General features: G+C 41.6%; 1 protein-coding gene across 1 annotated transcript; it reads left to right on the plus strand.

The window, feature by feature from the left end:
- The first annotated feature begins 11,066 nt into the window (after positions 1-11,066).
- On the plus strand, positions 11,067-13,357 carry LOC106588280 (cocaine- and amphetamine-regulated transcript protein). The gene is made up of 3 exons (XM_014177116.3): positions 11,067-11,556; positions 12,748-12,837; positions 13,063-13,357. Exons 1-3 carry the CDS (start codon positions 11,410-11,412, stop codon positions 13,168-13,170), a joined length of 345 nt encoding a protein of 114 aa, XP_014032591.1. The 5' UTR covers positions 11,067-11,409; the 3' UTR covers positions 13,171-13,357.
- Positions 13,358-14,150: the final 793 nt, after the last annotated feature.

The following is a 14,150-nucleotide window of genomic DNA, read 5'->3' on the forward strand; positions in this document are numbered from 1 at the left end:
TTTCCACTCATGACAGCTTAAGTGAAGAAAAGTGGAAAATAATTGTTTATCTTGACTTTGTTTTTATGAATATCAGTTTGTGCAATCATGTTAAAAATGTTTCCCTTGACTATTCCACTAAACTATTGCACCATAAATGGTGTCTGTGGGGAGGGAGACTTGGGCAGGCTTTGCGGTGTAGAACTACAGTACCAGTCAAAAGTTTGGACACACCTACTCATTCCAGGGTTTTTCTTTCTTTTTACTAGTTTCTACATTGTAGAATAATAGTGAAGACATCAAAACTATGAAAAAACACATATGGAATCATGTAGTAACCAAAAAAGTGTTAAACAAATCAAAATATATTTTATATTTGAGATTCTTCAAAGTCGCCACCCTTTGCCTTGATGACATTTTTGCACACTCTTGACATTCTCTCAACCAGCTTTATGAGGTAGTCACCTGGAATACATATCAATTAACGGGTGTGCCTTGTTAAAAGTTAATTTGTGGAATTTCTTTCCTTCTTAATGCGTTTGAGCCAATCAGTTGTGTTGTGACAAGGTAGGGGTCGTGTATACAGAAGATAGCCCTATTTGGTAAAAGACCAAGTCCATATTATGGAAAGAACAGCTCAAATAAGCAAAAAGAAACGACAGTCCATCATTACTTTAAGACATGAAGGTCAGTCAATATGGAACATTTTAAGAACTTTGAAAGTTTCTTCAAGTGCAGTCCTAAAAACCATCAAGCGATATGATCAAACTGGCTCTCATGAGGACTGCCACAGCTGCAGAGGATAAATTCAGAATTTCAGCAAAACTTAAAGCGCAAATCACTGCATTTAACCATGGCAAGGTGACTGGGAATATGGACCAATACCAATACAAACAGTGTAGTTATTCCCTCCATATGGCAATCATACAGGCAAAACTTCAGTACAGAGACAAAGTGGAGTCGCAATTCAACGGCTCAGACACGAGACTAATGTGGCAGGGACTACAAACAATCACAGATTACAAAGGGAAAGCCAGCCACGGACGTCTTACTTCCGAACCATCTTCACCCGCATTGAGGATAAATAGTGCCACCGATGCGGCCCGCTACCAAGGACTGTGGGCTCTACTTCTCTGTGGCCGACATGAGTAAGACATTTAAGCGTGTTAACCCTCGAAAGGCTGCCGGCCCAGATGGCATCCTCAGAGCATGCGCAGACCAGCTGGCTGGAGTGTTTACAGACATATTCAATCTCTCCCTATCCCAGTCTGCTGTCCCCACTTGCTTCAAGATGTCCACCATTGTTACTGCACCCAAGAAAGCAAAGGTAACTGAACTAAATGACTAGCATACTGTAGCACTCACTTCTGTCATCATGAAGTGCTTTAAGAGGCTAGTTAAGGATAATTTCACCTCTACCTTACCTGACACCCTAGACCCACTTCAATTTGCTTACCACCCCAACAGATCCACAGACGATGCAATTGCCATTGCACTGCACACTGCCCTATCCCATCCGGACAAGAGGAATACCTATGAAAGAATGCTGTTCATTGACTATAGCCCAACATTCAACACAATAGTACCCTCCAAGCTCATCATTAAGCTCGGGGCCCTGGGTCTGTCCCCCGCACTGTGCAACTGGGTCCTGGACTTCCTGACGGGCCCTTCCTGACAGGCCGCCCCCAGGTGATGAAGGTAGGAAACACTTTGCTGATCCTCAACACAGGAACCCCACAAGGGTGCGCACTTAGACCCCTCCTGTACACACACCTCCTCCAACTTAATCATCAAGTTTGTAGATGACACAACAGTAGTAGGCAGCCTACAGGGAGGAGGTGAGGGCCCTGGGAGACTGAACCCAGGAAAATAACCTCTCAGTCAACGTCAACAAAACAAAGGAGATGATTGTGGACTTCAGGAAACAGCAGAGGGAGCACGCGGCTATCCACATTGATGGGACCGCAGTGGAGAAGGTGAAAAGCTTCAAGTTCCTCGGTGTACACATCACTGACGATCTGAAATGGTCCACCGACACAGACAGTGTGGTGAAGAAGGTGCAACAGCTCCTCTTCAACCTCAGGAGGCTGACGAAATGTGGCTTGGCCCCTAAAACCCTCACAAACATTTACAGATGTACAATTGAGAGCATCCTGTCGGGCTGTATCCCCGCCTGGTACGGCAACTGCACCGCCCGCAACTGTAGGGCTCTCCAGAGGGTGGTGCGGTCTGCCCAACGCATCACTGTGGAAAAACTACCTGCCCTCCAGGACACCTAAAGCACCCGATGTCACAGGAAGGCCAAAAAGGACATTAAGGACATTAACCACCCAAGCCATGGCCTGTTCACACCGCTATCATCCAGAAGGCGAGGTCAGTACAGGTGCATCAAAGCTGGGACCGAGAGACTGAAAAACAGCTTCTATCTCAAGGCCATCAGACTGTTAAATAGCCATCTCTTGCCGGCTTCCACCGCAACCCTGCACCTTAGAGACTGCTGCCCTATATACATAGACTTGGAAACACTGGTCACTTTAACAATGGAACACTAGACACTTTAATAATATTTAAATAATGTTTACTCATCTCATATGTATATACTGTATTCTAGTGTACTGTATTTTAGTCAATGCCACTCAGACATTCCTCAATCTAATGTTTATATATTTCTTAATTATATTCTTTCACTTTTAGATTTGTGTGTATTGTGAATTGTTTTTAGATACTACTGCAATGATAGATACTACTGCAATGATAGATACTACTGCGCTGCTGGAGCTAGGTGTCACGACTTCCGCCGAAGTCGGTCCCTCTCCTTGTTCGGGCGACGTTCGGCGGTCGACGTCACCGGCCTTCTAGTCATCGCCAATCCACTTTTCATTTTCCATTTGTTTTGTCTTTGTTTTACACACCTGGTTTCAATCCCCCAATTACTTGTTCATTATTTAACCCTCTGTTCCCCAATGTTTGTTTGTGAGTAATTGTTTGTCTTGTATACGGTCCGTTATTGTGGGCTAGGTAAATTTATGTTGTATTTTGTGAATCTTGAGTAAATTACGTTGATTACTCATATCTGCTGTCCTGCGCCTGACTCTCTACACCAGCTACACACAGGCCGATTACACTAGGAACACAAGCATTTCGCTACACCTGCAATAACTTCTGCTAAATATGTGTATGTGACCAATTAAATTTGATTTGATTTGGAGTTAACTGCAACTCAGATTGCAGCCCAAATAAATGCTTCACAGAGTTCAAGTAACAGACACATCTCAACATCAACTGTTCAGAGGAGACTGCGTGTATCAAGCCTTCATGGTTGAATTGCTGCAAAGAAACACAAGCAATGGACATTAGACCGGTGGAAATCTGTCCTTTGGTCTGATGAGTCCAAATTCACGATTTTTGGTTCCAACCACTGTGTCTTTGTGAGACGCAGAGTAGGTGATTGGATGATCTCCGCATGTGTGGTTCCCACCATGAAGCATGGAGGAGGAGGTGTGATGGTGCTTTGCTAGAGGCACTGTCAGTGATTTATTTAGAATTCAAGGCACACTTAACCAGCATGGCTATCACAGAATTCTGCAGCGTTAAGCTATCCCATCTTGTTTGTGCTTAGTGGGACTATCTTTTGTTTTTCAACAGGTCAATGACCCAAAACACACCTCCAGGCTGTGTAAGGGATAGTTAACCCAGGAGAGTGATGGAGTGCTGTATCAGATGACCTGGCCTCCACAATCACCTGACCTCAACCCAATTGAGATGGTTTGGGATGAGTTGGATCGCAGAGCGAAGGAAAAGCAGCCAACAAGTGCTCAGCATATGTGGGAACTCCTTCAAGACTGTTGGAAAAGCATTCCAGGTAAAGCTGATTGAGAGAATGCCAAGGGTGTGCAAAGCTGTCATCAAGGCAAAGGTTGGCGACTTTGAAGAATAGATTTTGATTTGTTTAACCCTTTTTTGGTTACTACATGATTCCATATGTGTTATTTCATCGTTTTAATGTCTTCACTATTATTCTGTAGAAAATAGTACAAATGAAGAAAAACCCTTGAACGAGTAGGTGTGTCCAAACGTTTGACTGGTAGTGTATGTCTAAAGAAGAGCACACACACATCACCTTTGACCGGCTAAAAACAGTCAGTGGCAACTGTCTGCCAAAATGGACATGAAAAGTCACACCGGAGAGAATGCCTGACATTGGTGACTTAGAAAATGACCTAGATTCAGGCAGCAAAGAGCAATTATAATAATTTCCCCAGCTTGGCTTTTTAATCTTCACTTTGCATGCTGCCTGTTGTCTGATCTGAACTTTCAAGCCAGGGGAAACACACTGTGCTACTGTACTATGAAGAAATGACTAATCTTATGAATTTGTAGCAGTCTCGCACTAACACGAGGTTTTGCCCATCTTATTTACTGTGGAATAAAGTTGCCCCATCTGAATTCTGTTATACACTAAAAGACACCTCCAGGGCACACATTGACTATTCAGTATTCAGGAACACGCCATTTTTAGGGGGGGGGGTATTTCCAAGACAAACACCTAAATGTGGTTGTAGCTCTTGTTTTCAGGGCACGTTCACCATGAAGTCTGTGGAGCTAGTCAGTCAACACGGTGTAATTAGTCAAACCTGAGAAGCTATTTAAATCATCTCTCTGCCTGATGGTAGGTTATACATGTAAAAACAGCCACTATGGTGCACCAACTCACAGTCATAACGTCTATCTTTCTATATACTGTACTACAGTACATATCTAGTTGCTGCCACTCCAGCTTCTACCCCCAAGCCATAAGACTGCTGAACAATTCATCAAATGGCCACCCGGACTATTTACATTGACCCCCCCCCCCCCATTGTTTTTACACTGCTGCTACTCACTGTTCATTATCTATGCATAATCACTTTACCCCTACCTACATGTACAAATTACCTCGACTAACCTGTACCCCCACACATTGACTCGGTACCGGTGCCCCCTGAATATAGCCTCGTTATTGTTATTTTGTTACTTTTTATTTTTTACTTTAGTTTATTTACTAAATATTTTCTTTAACTTTCTTGAACTGCATTGTTGGTTAAGGGCTCGTCAGTAAGCATTTCCCAGTAAGGTCTACACCTGTTGTATTCTGCGCATGTGACAAATAAAGTTTGATTTGATCAGATAATTAAGAAACAAAACAAATGGGGAAATGAGCATTGAAACTGGCACGCTGCTTCGGAAATCATGCGTCAGATACTTTCATTTGGGAGAGCATGACGCCCGCACGGACTGGAGAAGCAGCGTCAGTGTCAATAGGTCAGAGAGAGAATAGCGGTGTCAGAGAGAGAATAGAGGTGTCAGAAGCCATTTAAAAACAAACGCACGGTAAGGTCAGCAGAGATGTACCTGGCCGGCTCGTTGATGTGAAGGAGAGATAAGACGGGTCAGCCGGAAGCATTTATTAATCGGCACTTTTCAGCTGGATTCCTCTGAAATCTGAACATCGTGACAAAGCATTGTGAAAATATCTCAATATAAGCTCTATTATATCATTCATCAGGAGCTACACCATGTCCCCATTAAGAAGGAAACCAAGCAAGACCTCTGGGTTTACAGAGAAATGTATTGCAGTCATGCTTACCCAAACGTAATTGTTGGGCAGAACACTGGACCCCAACAGAAGCGAAATGGCTTTCACAGTGTCCCCTCACATTGTCTCACTCATCTCAAGTCTCTCATACAAATATTTGGTTGTCTTATCTGCGGTCTGCAATTCCACTTTCGACACCAATGTAACAAGGGGCTCGTCTTGAAACCAGCAACCTCATTCATTTCCTATTTGAGAAACAATAGTGTAACATAATCTGTTGGTCCTTTTAGTTGCCCTGAATTAATGGTAGTATTCCCTAGAACAATTGAGCATGTACTAAAAAAACTAAAACAAAATAGGTACAGAGCGGGCCGTTCTTTGGAGATAAATTAGTCTTCGTCTGTAGTAGAACATCTAGACGTCTTTGCTTATGGAAGACACGGTCTTCAGCTCACCTATGGTATAGATGCTAGCCCACAACAGATGTAGAACCTTCCCCTTTATCTTCACACATGCTAATCAGGTCATTATCGATCCACTTTCAGCAGAAAACCTCCCAAGATATACGAATTCACACACGCGCATTGGAAAAGGCGACATGACATGGCAGAGCATAAATTAACATTTGTGGCATACAAATGCCATGGCATTCAAACTACAGTACAGGACTATGTTCCTCCATTTCCATGACATTTTTAGAATGCATCTCTACTCAAAAGAAAATGGTTTAAGTTACTATCATTAGCTACTGGCTGATAATGTGAAGAAATCCATTGTAGTTGTCCAACGGCCTTAAGTCAGCTTCCATCAACATTGAATACTCTCGGCTAAAACAGTTGTACATGCGAGTGAACCAACAGAGAAATGGAGATGGCCCTCCGATATACTTTTGACTTTAATCACAGCTCCCAGACCAAGATCATTCCTGAGGCAAGTTCTGGCCAGACAAAACAATATCTAGCATTTACAATAACAGTACAAGGAGGACTGTCAACAACATTTTTATAATCATCGATACTGCCCACTGTACACTTCCAAAATAACTACCGCCACTACAGTAAACAATGGAATGAGTACTTCCGAATGTTGTTTATAATGAATAAAAGTTCCTAGAATTGATCCCTGTGGCACACCTGAATGCAGGTGTAAAATGTCTGACTCATGGCCACCTGCTGATACAATGATTTTAGTCAATAAGCCCAGGTTTGTTAAAAGAGACATTCTTTGAGTTGGGTAATAAATGCCACCCACTAAGCACACGTAAATATAGACTTGTTTACAATAGAATACTATAAGATTCAGAGTGATATCATCCCATGCCCTTGAATTACACAACCGAAGTGTTCATGTAGATGTGTCTCGTCAGGTTAACAGCTCTCTAGTATGTTTCTTTGAAAAGAAATACCATTTGATTCACATTTCGTTAGCTACTGTTAGAATGCAGTACTGTATTTATGGAGTTCTGAATTAAGGATACACATATTGAGACATGCTTGCGCCAGCTTTCAGCAGCTTGGGAATATTTCAATTTAAATCCCCACCGACTACATGTGAGTGTGGTGATGTGCAGACTAAATGGCTATGGCAACTCAGAAGTGAAGAGTAGTAAAACTCATAAGTCCTTGGTGGACAATTGCAGACTTGTTGGGTCAGTTAGTACTTCATAGAACCCAGTCCAGAGAGCAACTCCTTCCTATGTGAGAGGTCCTTGGGGAGGCTTCGCACGGTGCCGCTGACGCACTGCCTATACATATTTCAGTGTTTGTTCCTCTGTGTGTGTGTTTCACAAGGTTATTGCGATAATCAGGTGAGGGGCTGAAAAATGACCTGACTTCTTGTAGACGGGGGACATGGCAGACCCCACACCTCTGAATAATGCAGGGCTGTCTGTCAAGGGCTCACACGTATGTGCACACACAGACATGTAAACAATCAAAATCGACCAGTATATGTTGCCAAGTTTTAATTTACACTATGGCCTTGGTGAACAATCTACTTTCAGCTCTTTGCCTAAATTATTCTCTCTTAGTGATCATCAAGTGCAAACATTTTCAGTAATATCTTCCAAACTCTTCAGCCAATTACTTCAAATACTTCAGCCAATTGCTTTGTGGCATGTTTTTTAGCCAGTATTGCATTTCGACAGGACTGCATCACTGAAATTGAGTAGTTAATTTGTAAGACGAGTCACTCCAAAAAAGAGGGAGAGTGAGTCATCTAGTCATTACAATTGTAAGTCATTCAATAATCAATAAAACGCTGGAGGAGTGATCCCTCTCTATTCCCTGCAGGCTGAAGACCAACTGTCCATTCCTATAGTATTATAATTATAAGAGTGGACCAAGAATTTACCTGGGAATCAGTATTAGAAACTGGTCTGAACTGGCCATTCCACATTCAGGGGAAGGAGAGATGGAGTTAGGAATTGTGATAGAGAGGTCAGAATGAACTCACAGACTGCCAACATGGGCCAGCATCCATGTGGAACGCTTTCAACACCTTGTGGAGTCGCATGATGAATTGAGGCTGTTCTGAGGGCAACTCAATATTAGTGAGGTGTTCTTAATGTTTTGTACATTCAGTGTATATTGGGTGGTTGAAATGCAGAATTTTAGATTCGATTGCACATAGGTTATTTGACTTTGTTTCAATGTTGATAGCGAAATGGTATATTTTAATCAACGTTATTGTTTTAATGTCATTCTGTCAGCCTCAGCGACAATTACTAGAATAATTCAATGGATGTTTTGTGTACAAAGGTGATGACTGAAGTGTCTTATTATAGATTTTCAAATCTGACTTCTCTATGTAGTCATCTACGGAGATTGTCTTTCTGGGCCCGGCGTCAGTTAAACTGCAGTACCGAAGCAAGACTGTAGGAGCAGTCAAAAACATTCTCCTAGACTGGATCCCTGGCCCCTTGGTCCAAACCCTGGCTCAAACCTAGCCCTAATTCTGACCCTTTTGTTCAACTCTGGCTCAACCCTTACCCTCACTCTGGCTCAACCCTCACCCACACCCAAATACCCAATATAATCCCGAATTACCACATCAATCCAAGAACCACTGTGATGAGGCCAATTGGTTCACTTTGGAATGACTGAATCCTTTCATTACTTACAACTTTACTTGACCTGTCAATTAGTCAACAATGGATAGCAGCAGCCCAAAGGTGACCAAATGTGAAAGTCCACATCACTTGCACAACAGCATGTGCCTTTCTACTCAGCAAGTGCTAATTGCATATCACCCTGTAGCCACTTTCCCAATGGACGTCCATCATGGCTCAACACTGCAGTCCAGTTTCCACCTCCACTTGTCTGTGGCTGGGGAGTGTCAGGAAAGTAGGAACTTAATTACGCCTTGGTGATGGAGAGGGATCCTTGAGCTAAACCTTCTGCAGTGAATTATAATGAGACGACACTGATGACAGCTGTTGAACTACAGTGGCAAGAAAAAGTATGTGAACCCTTTGAAATTACCTGGATTTCTGCATAAATTGGTCATCAAATTTGATCTGATCTTCATCTGTCACAACAATAGACAAACATAGTGTGCTTAAACTAATAACACACAAATGATTGTATTTTTCTTGTCTATATGAACCAAGAAGGGATAATATGCTACTTTTGACAAAGACCTGGAGGAGAACAGTGAGGACGAGTCTGTAGATCTCTTTATAACTTCTAGGTCTAATATAGGATGGATCAAGACCCACATGGTGCGCACCATAGAGGCCTGAGGCTCCTTGCACTTTGAGGTCCACAAAGCGCAAGCTGCTTTCTGACTCATCAAAGTCCTGATGCGAAGAGAGGCCAGTGCATGCTTGGTCCCATTTAACGCTCCTCGGGAGTCCAATACCAACGCCTTACTAAATTTGAGAAACGCACAACGTGCCCTCATTCTCTGAAACAAGCTGTGCTCCTGACACCAGCGCTCTTCCTTCGAGATTTACATTGATGAAGGGAAAAAATCAGTATTGACTGTAGGCAAGTTGTTTACGGACCAGAAATTGCTCAGATGTTACCTAGGCCTAGGATATATCTGCTGGACACCATAGATTGAGTCATTTGACATTTATGGTGGACCTATTCTCTAGCCTTGATTGCCCTTACACACTAGCAGATACTTATTGGATTCAATCACACTAGAATAACATTAAAGAGAGGAAATTCCACAGAGGCAATAATTCAAGCCTCAAAGCCTAGAGTGACGTCACCGTCTAGCAAGGGAGCCATGCATGAAGTATCCCAGCAAATGACATATGTGCCGTTTGCTTAGGTACTTTAGGCACTGTAGGTAGAGTCATTCACACAACATTGAGAAACATCCATAAACCTCTCATGTGCATTTAGGCCTAGATATTGAAGAGTAATACGGCATTTGATTTAATCACGCCAGTTAAGCCAATTGTAAAGGTGACTGTGGGAAAGGGAAAAGGGGGATACCTAGTCAATTGTACAACTGAATGCATTCAACGGAAATGTGTCTTCTGCTTTTAACCCAACCCCTCTGAATCAGAGAGGTGGGGGGGGGGGGCTGCCATAATCAACGTCCACATCTTTGGCGCCTGGGGAACAGTGGTGTACTGTAGGTCATTTTCTACTGACAATGAGATGATCAGTAATCTCACATTAGGCTACATTACATAATCTTGTCCTATTCGTGATGGTATCAGAAGGCACTTTATGTCCAAGTGATCCATAAATTAATTAACATAATTCATCAAAATGAAACAATTGCAAAGTAAGTTGTGCTTGATATGCATTTATACAAGGCATATTGTAGTTTCCTTCCTTCGAACTGTTGCGCATTGAAGAAATTAGAACAACATCAATCATAAAGCATTATACAGAATGTTGACGTCTCTTATTTGATGTAGCACCATAGCAATATGGTAACATGACACCTTTCAACCCGGACTCACGGATAGATGTAACAAAGTAAATATAAACCTGTCTCCCTCCATTTAGTATGATATGTTACATTTCCGTATGACATGTTACGAATTGCAATTCGTACAATATGTAAAAAATGTGCAATACGTATGATATGTTATGAATTCCAATTTGTTGTGTCTAACGTTAGCTAGGTGGCTAACATTAGCTAGGCTAGGGTTAGAGGTTAGGGGTTAAGGTTACGGTTAGGAGTTAAGGGAAAGCGTTGGCTAACATGCTAAGTAGTTGCAAAGTAGCTAAAAAGTAGTAAGTAGCTGCACAGTTGCTAATTAGCTAAAATGCTAAAGTTGTCTGTGATGGGATTTGAACACGCAACCTTTGGGTTGCTAGACGTTTGCATTATATGGCATCCATCCTCCCCGACCAACCTCCCTCTTTTCGTTTTAGCATAAGTAACCTTCTGTCTTATGTAACTATAACAAAGTAACATATCGTACTAATTTGAGTGTCACAGATTTACATGTACTATGTTACGTCTAGCCTGAGGCCAGTCTGCAACTTTGGAGGCACAATATAAACATCATGGTAATATATGGATAGGCTCCTAAAGTTTCACCCTGGTCGATGAATTCCTTGGTGTCGCGTGAATGTTTAATATTATTGACCGAGATACCCATCTCACCCAATCCTTGCAAAAAAAAGTCTGAGGAGACGACAGGGATGACGTTTGAGTGAAACGGGAGCAGCACGGGGCTGGTTCTGTATAAATAGCCAACAAAAGTTTCCAAGCAACAACAGAAGCAAGTGCAGTACCCATGAGAAGAAAGACTGAGGACCTGAGCTGTGAAATAGAAAGGGAGAGAATAATACCAAAGACACTGATAGTTACCAAGAGAAATTAGCTGAAATTCGACTTGTTTCGCATTCTCTCAGTTCAAGCGCAAGATTTTGAGCACCATGGACAGCATCAGGGTCCGAGCAATCTTCTACCTGGGCATCTGTCTGTCTGTCTTCAGTGTTGTTTGCCAGGGGCAGATGTCAGATGACAACAGACTCTCTTCACAAGAGGAACAATTTCCACTGGGATATGTCACCAGAGATTTGGTAAGTCACTTTACTAATTTACTTGGTTTTGTCCTTTTGGAGGATTTTAGGATAAAGCAGTTTGTTTCGATTCAAACCAATCCAGAACTTGTTCAAGTTTGATCTATTTTTTTTTGTTTTACCATCAACTGATGTGTGACTATTCTTTGATAGAGATGGAGGATAGTCTACTTTTACCTTACTTATTCAAATTAGCTATGTAGGCTATATGTTATCTACATCAGTGGTTCTCAACTGGTTTTGCCTAGGTACCCACATTGAACCAGGTTGTCTCAATCGTGGGCCAATATTCGCAAAACGAAAAAGCATCGGCAAAATACAACCTGGAAAACTATTTTTTTAATCTTATATTGATATTAAATGTAGCAATTATATGACAAGAGAACAACATTCCCACATCTTTCATTGTCAATAATAACATTTGGCCCATATTCTTGATGAAGAATGTTAGTAATCTCGCTGGTTTGAGACCACGAAATCAACCAAAATAGTGCTGCTCTATATTGAAAATACTGTGATTGAAGAATTCTTTTCAGAGATTACATTATTTAAAAGATTACGTTCATTATCATTTCTACACACTTGAATTGAAGTCGTTTAACTTCAGACTGTAGTATTTTTTCATAAAATAAAAACATTTAAATGTTTTTTTACTCAGACACCAATGACCCATTCAAAACTTCACTCGACCCAAATGTGGGTCATGACCCACCAGTTGAGAATCGCAGATCTACATTTAAGTCATTTAGCAGACGCTCTTATCCAGAGCGACTTACAAATTGGTGCATTCACCTTATAATATCCAGTGGAACAACCACTTTACAATAGTGCATCTAAATCTTTTAAGGGGGGGGGGGGGGGGGGGGGGGGGGGGGGTTAGAAGGATTACTTTATCCTATCCCAGGTATTCCTTAAAGAGGTGGGGTTTCAGGTGTCTCCGGAAGGTGGTGATTGACTCCGCTGTCCTGGCGTCGTGAGGGAGCTTGTTCCACCATTGATTTGTGCCCATTCTTTGGGTTGCTAGACGCAAACGTCTAGCAACATGATTTGTGCCCATTCTTTCCCAATGTAAAGTAGCCGATTGTATCGTCCCAACTTCAAGCTAATGTCGAAAAATCGATGACATGCAATATTTATTTGGTCTGATAATGAAGATGGTTCTAATAATCTTTATTGGGGACCTTTTTTCAGGCTGATGCGCTCGAGAGGCTTCTGGAAGGCGTACAGCAAGACAACAGGATAGGTCTATCGGTGGAGAAAAAAGCAAGTCTCATTCCACGGGTAAGTAAATTAAGTCAAGAACCTTCGTTCTTTCACATCTACCTCATATCTCTCATTTCCAAAACGCAACAGGTTGTTCCAGAGCCATTTGTTTGGAGAGTCAGCATAACCCATGGTGCTGTGAGAAGTTGTCTGTTACATTGAAGATGCTTTGATTTGGGAACAGAAATGTGCAAGTAGGACCTAACAAATGTAGGTAATCTCTCTCTTCTCTCATATATACAGTGTGATGTTGGAGAGCGGTGCGCTATGAAGCACGGGCCGCGCATTGGAAGGCTTTGTGACTGTCTGCGAGGCACCGCGTGCAACACATTTTTCCTGCGTTGTTACTGACCCCGGTCACATACCTATACCCTCAGACGCACAACATTTCCGAGACCCAGGCTTGTGATACTCCCATGCACGTATGCCATTACCAATGTAAATGTCAGTCTGCATGTATGACTTTGTCTTGAGTTTCTTTGTCTTCTCGAAGTATAAGTAAATGTATTTATTTGTTTATTAAAACGTCTTCATAAAGCTCCATGCGTCCTCTTGCATTGTAGAGTACTAGCCTTTTGATGACCCATTTAAAAAAAGTGAACTTATTATTTTCCTATTGCATTTGTAGCCCTACAGCTACATTTAAATCAGTTTAGGTTAAACTCCAAAGGGGTTGCTTATAATGACATTGAAAATCGAAAAATTGGATTAAGTTTCATCCATCAGAAATGCTGTCTAAAATGCACTTTTTATTAGGCCTACAATTTTGAACACATTTTAGTTCATGGATAAAAGACCAAGGTGATAACTGCACGTTTGGAAGTAATTTTACATTGTTGCAATAGTTGCTAGGCCTTAATCTTGCCGAGAGATGCAGTCACTGCTGTCTTTGCTCCATAATGACTAGGCCTATGACTAATTGTGCTACCATCATAAGACTTTCCAATCAAATATGAATCAAGCTCTCAAGAATTGAGTTGACCTGGATGGACAAGTGGTGATCTTTAATACCAGATGGATTTGGAGTCTGTCTCAGTCAGTGGTTAATGGGCCAGTGTATATACAAAAATGATATGATGCACATTTCTATCACCAATAGTTTATATCAACCTGTCTGACCTTTTGGTTGAGATAATGTAATAATGCGTGAGATATGAAGATGACCTATGGCTTTTTCAACCAGCAGATTTCAGATATTAAAGGCCAGGTGTCTTCAAAAATGTGATTTTTCTGTATTTTATATATCTAATTCCACACTATAAGGTTGGAATAATACTGTGAAATTGTTAAAATTATGATAATTCCCTTTAAGTGTAAGAGCTGTTTGAAAA

Source organism: Salmo salar, chromosome 27 (assembly GCF_965601325.2).
Source record: "Salmo salar chromosome 27, fSalSal1, whole genome shotgun sequence".
NCBI classification, from domain to species: Eukaryota; Metazoa; Chordata; class Actinopteri; order Salmoniformes; family Salmonidae; genus Salmo; species Salmo salar.